Genomic DNA, 5,508 nt, shown 5'->3' on the forward strand with positions numbered 1-5,508 from the left:
CGGCGTGGAGAAGACGGAGCCGATGCTCCTTGTCCCGATCGGAGCCGGAACGAAGACGGCATCGAGCGGGAGGTTGAGCAGAGCCGCAAGAGAGGCCGGGAGGAAGCCCGCAGCAGTGGAACCGGTGGTGGCGGCGCTCGACATGGCGGCGGCGCGATCGGTGGCGCGGCGGCTGCGGTGAAGGCGGCGGCGGCTGCGGCGGCGGTGCGGGTATTAGGGTTTAGAAGCGGAATCGATCGTAACCTAGCGTGATACCATGTAAGACAATAAGTTTTGGGGAACCAACGCAACCCTCTAAGGGTGGCTTATCTCATTATATATAATGGTTGTGTTACAATACGTACATAAGTACAGAAGCTATACATAGTCTAACAACTCTGATATATATACTTCACGCGCTTGAACCTGCCAAAAGGAAAGATAATGTCCTTCTTTTCTTGAATAGCCGACATCAAACATAGGGTGGTGATGAAGGTAGGGATTGAAGCCAAGCTGGGAATTCCTCATGTGGACTGAATAATACAATACCATTATGAACAAGGGTAGTTGAGGTGTCAACTTTGTTGATCGAGTTTGGCTTCAAGCTCGGCCGCTTAACCAAGGCTCAGTGGATTCCATAGATTCTGGTATATATTAAGATACTGACAGTTATTGCGTACGGCCAGAGCGACACCAGGAGAGTGGCTACCATTGTAAGCGCAAACCTGAAGCATTGTCTCATACGCAGCCTATTAAAATGCACCAATTGTGCTGCAGTTGCCATGTACACAAACCAACCGATGTCAAGCAGCATGATAGTGCTGCATGCCATTGTAATAAGAGCAACTGTGCGGGCGACCGGAGCCAACACCGCGTATATGCCAACTGAAAATGCAGCTACCATACTTCGGCCTGAGCTGTTTAGGAATACGATGGAGAGGACAAAGGCTTTCGAGCGTATCCTGAGATCGATGCTGGTAAATCCAGCATACATGAGGCTTGCAAGGGAAAGGGCGGAGCAAAGCAATGCTAGATTGTTGGCCACGATGAACACCACAAAAGAGTAGTTCTGTGCGAGCACTGGCGTGCCACCTTTTTGTTGAGCATCTTCGCCTCTGTACCCACCTGGTACGGTGAAAGCTGCTGTGAATGAAACCGTTACGAGGAGGGCTGATACAATGCCAATGGTTGGTGTGTAACCGTTAATCTTGTCTTCTTCCTCCTTCTCATTTAGTATAGGGCCATGTTCTTTAAGGTGAGCACCGTATTTGGCACCAGTAGCTACTAGAAGAGAGTGTATCTGATACCACGAATCCTGAAAAAATGAGTCTCAACATTAAATGAAGGAAGAATAACCTATTATGGACGAAGTAAAAAAACTGTAAATTTCCCCTACATTTTATCATCATAGTTACAAAAAACCCTGGTTTCATGGCTAGTGGTTTTTAACCATCAATTGTATTGTTGTATAATTTCACAAAATCCAACCCTAATGGAATAATAGCTTGACAGCATTGGGGTGGAGGTCACTGTGCAAAGGGAAGGAGAGAATCTCCATGATATATATGCTCGCAGCAGACTTGACGGTGTCGTGACAAGATAAGGATGGATTTGCTAAGTTCTTTATTGTTCCATTTATCATCAGGAGTGCCCCTTTTTACTAGTTCTGCAATCATAATTGCATAGATGATTATTGTTACATCATGGCAACCTCATGTTAATATTTTACACATTTACAAGTTCTTTTAACTGACGGTGCATGTACCTCCTTTATAGTGGTGCTAAAATGACAAGGACTCGTATCCTCTTTTGTGAACTATACTAGCCAAAAACCTAGGGTCCTCTATGATTATGACCACAAAAATGTGCTTATCTAACACTATCTCTAGACATAATAATGGGTAAAGTTCATTCTAGGTCCCTAAGCGTGGAATTTCTCTGTACTGATACCTTTTAGCTCTAAGATTATTTTGAAGTCTTAATCTTGAATTTGCATATATTTGAAAGCATTTAAATTTTTGTATTGGTTACCAAACATTTAATTTACTTTTATCTCACAGAAGTGCATATGATATTATATAAGCTGTTATAACTCTGGCATACTAAATGGAAGAAAATGCCGATCTTGCCCTTTATTCTGTTAGAAACACAAAGTAAGATAGATATACATACCAACCCAAAATGAACACTGCCTTTGGGCCTTTTGTGCAGTGCGAGATCTAGTGCAGTTTGCCCATTATTATTTGGTAAGTTCATCTGGATTTCCTTGTTTCCCAGTAAGCAATGTAAAGTCGGTACGCTCCCAGCCAGGACAGCAAGGTGTAAGCATGTGTTACCTTCATTGTCATGCATATCCATGATCGATGCAAACCTCAACACCTGATGGCTTGCACGAAAAAGACCAGAAACAAAACGAAATAGAGTGCCTTTTTTGTCACGGATGACAACATGGAGGAAGGTTCTGCCCTGGGCGTCTTGTAGTTCAAGGCAGTCTGGGCACTTCTCCAACAAGACACGAACTACACTGGCTTTGCTTGCTACGTGTATGGGAAATGATCCTGTGTTGTCAGGCCGATATGCTGAATATTTGTCAGCATTTATCAGTGATGCGACCGCTTGATCAAACCCACATGATGCTGCAAAGTGTAGAGGCGTACTTCCATTGCGTTGGTCACCTTGTTTGCAGAGGTCCATGTTCCATTCTAGTAGCTTGTTTGTCATCCCTACAATCATAATAGGGCCAACAGATAGAGGGATAAGGACAGTGTGACCAAAAACAAACACTGGAACCCACGATCAAGACCCTTGCTGAGTATATCTTGAGTAAATAAAACAGTATGTATTGAGATAAATAGGCATAATGTTGATCGACTCCAATCGCATCTTTGCCCGGTGCAGGAAGTGAGAAGTTGAAACTGAGTTGAAAGGTGCCCAAATTCTTGTTTGGAAGTGAGTTGAATGTTGGCATTTCCAATTGAAACTTCAGGAAATTGAGTCGAAAGTAGATCCAAATTCCTAGTTGAATTTTTGCTACTTCAAATTGAGACTTGCCAACATTAAGTTCGAAGTTGTTCCCGGTTTCAAATGAAAGAGATCTTTCTAATTCAAAGCTATGAATTTTTTATCAATAAATATATATAGTTTATTTGCCAATTTAAATTTGCTAATGAAGTAGCCGGAGTTTGGCTCATGAAAAACTGTGATTTCGATGGCCGCCGGAATATGTTAGATATTTCATGATATGTACTAACCATAAGAATTTTGCCTGATATCCATAGGTTCAGTAATTGAAAGTTTGTATGGCTGTGATAGTCTTAGAATTGGTATCTAATCCAAAACAGAATCAAATTAATTCATCTATGACATCACAAGACTCAGAAATTGACGTGCATTTTCTTATTTGTTATAGACACCCTACATAAATTTCAATTCAATATTTAAATTTTTAAAGGGATCCAAGGTTATTTCTTTGGATGAGTATTATTTTGAGGAGATGCTGGATCTGAAAACGCTTGCATAACGTGGCCATAAGAATGTTTCTAATGTTAGTACGTATTACTGATAATGGAAACAAAAACCATGCATGTATTAGCAACTAAGAAGAATAACACGCACCTTGGCTCCTGAGAACCGCAACATGCAATACGTTTTGTCCATCTGGTCCAGAGTAGGACAGCTCCTTGTCTTTTGAATACAGCAGCTCTGCTATATCATCGCGTCCCAGCGAGACAGCTAGGTACAATGGCGAGGTGCGCTTAGCAATCGGGAGGCGAGCCAATTCTGCATCGACCTCCATTAGCGTGTCAACCATTGCCCTGGCCATCTTCCTGTCGGCCAAGCGAAGGGCCTCATGGAGGGCCGTCTCGCCTTTCTTGTTCTGCTTTCTCAGCACAGCCTTCACCCTTGCGTCGCCGCCCTCCTCCGCCGTCGCCAGATAGATGATGTGAGAGACCATTTTGATCCTCCCAGCTCTGGCTGCGCAATGCAAGGGCGTGTCACCCTTGCTATTGCTGGCGTCTAGGAGGTGCTTGGCCTTGCTGTGGATCACACTTGCGCTCTCCAGAAACTCAGCGTTGTCTCCACGGGCCGAGGCCGCAACCACATGGAGAACCGAGTCCTCCACCCTGCTGACGGTGAGGGAGTCGATGTCATGAATGTTGACGACGACTTCAGGCATGGGCACAACCACAGTTGCATCGTGGTTGCCCAGAAGATGATTCAATCGCGCCGAATCGCCCTCCCGAGCGGCCATCATCAGCAACTCACGGGCTGACTCGGAAGCTCGCATTTTGTTCTGCGACCCCATGATATGTATGTGCGTACTACTACTAGTGCAGTGTATTAATTCTCGATTGATAGCACACGCACTACTTGTCATCTAGTTACTTACGTGTGTACATATATATAGTTAGGGCATGCAGTGGCAAAGTAGATTTAAATTAATTCTACGTGCCTTCAAAAATATATAGTAGACCAGGCGTGTAAACTTTGCATTGGCATCGACCATAAGTACTCATTTGCATGCACTGAGATGGATACTTAGCTTGAACGCACTTGAGATGATCGATGTGTTCTCTTCTCATCGTTTCCAATTCATTGTCGTACAGAACTAACGAATTTCTTTGCCTCCTGTTTAGCTTTGGGGGGCGGCCGGTGAAATGTAGGCATCTCGATTGGAATTGGTCACCGGCAAGGCATTCCTGCTCCCTTTTCTTTTCCTTTTCCTTTTCTTTTTCCTGTCCTTTGAGCATATATCAAGAATGAAAGCCTTCCTTGGTTCTGCTGCCACAGATTTTATAATCTCCTGAGCTAGCCGCTAATTGGATACTTAGCTTGGGCACTTCAAGATTCCTTTTTTATATTCTTTGGAAAATGAGGTTGTAACCCTCGGCCACTCTGCACACTAAAGGAAAAATACACGTTGCCTGGTACGATAACGTAAGCCGAGTGCTAAACCATGGGCTCACGGCTTACCTCCACATAAGCTAAGTATGCCCTGAAGGGCACACGACAAACACAAAGTACTCGGCTTGTGTACACGTACGCCGTGAACCTATTGCACCATCCCTCGGCTTAAAGAAAATACACGGCTTACATCATGGTAAGCCGAAGTTGCATCGGGGATGCACTCGGCTTAAAGAAAATACACGGCTTACATCAAGGTAAGCCAAAGTTGCGTCGGGGATGTACTCGGCTTACTGCAAATCCATGGCAAAACGTACCAGCCACGTGGCTCGCGCGCCGCCCACTAGCGGCTCCGTGACGGTGCTATACATAAGCCGAGTGCCCGATATAATTAATGCACTTGGCTTACAACTACTTCTTTTCAATTTCTTTTCCTCCCCCTCCTTCTTTCTGTCTAGCCTAGTTTTCGTCACAATATAGATCTCATTTCATCATTGTTAGAAAAACCTGAGACGCATACTCGGTTGAGGACTAAAAGTGATCACACGAAACCGATATGGAGCTTTGTTAACAAAAGATTCAACGACTCGGATACATCCCCGATGCCCAAACCACGAGCGCTTC

The 5,508-nt window shown here is 44.2% G+C and overlaps 1 protein-coding gene across 1 annotated transcript; it reads right to left on the reverse strand.

Moving 5' to 3' along the window:
- Nucleotides 1-381: 381 nt before the first annotated feature.
- LOC119297932 (protein ACCELERATED CELL DEATH 6-like) lies at nt 382-4,239 on the reverse strand. Its single transcript, XM_037575516.1, has 3 exons — nt 3,595-4,239; nt 2,152-2,702; nt 382-1,294 (listed from the first exon to the last, which is right to left on the reverse strand). The coding sequence occupies exons 1-3, from the start codon at nt 4,232-4,234 to the stop codon at nt 605-607; spliced, it is 1,881 nt and encodes a 626-aa protein (XP_037431413.1). The 5' UTR covers nt 4,235-4,239; the 3' UTR covers nt 382-604.
- Between the last annotated feature and the right edge of the window lie 1,269 nt (nt 4,240-5,508).

This window comes from Triticum dicoccoides, chromosome 5A, assembly GCF_002162155.2.
Source record: "Triticum dicoccoides isolate Atlit2015 ecotype Zavitan chromosome 5A, WEW_v2.0, whole genome shotgun sequence".
Lineage (NCBI taxonomy): Eukaryota > Viridiplantae > Streptophyta > Magnoliopsida > Poales > Poaceae > Triticum > Triticum dicoccoides.

Excerpts from the sequence above, each read along its gene's own strand:
- LOC119297932 (XM_037575516.1), bottom strand. The coding sequence starts at position 4,234 with ATGATGGCCGCTCGGGAGGGCGATTCGGCGCGATTGAATCATCTTCTG. Across the intron at positions 2,703-3,594 it reads TGCGGTTCTCAGGAGCCAAG|GGATGACAAACAAGCTACTA; the intron begins GTGCGTGTTATT and ends TTATGATTGTAG. Across the intron at positions 1,295-2,151 it reads GCAGTGTTCATTTTGGGTTG|GATTCGTGGTATCAGATACA; the intron begins GTATGTATATCT and ends TCATTTTTTCAG.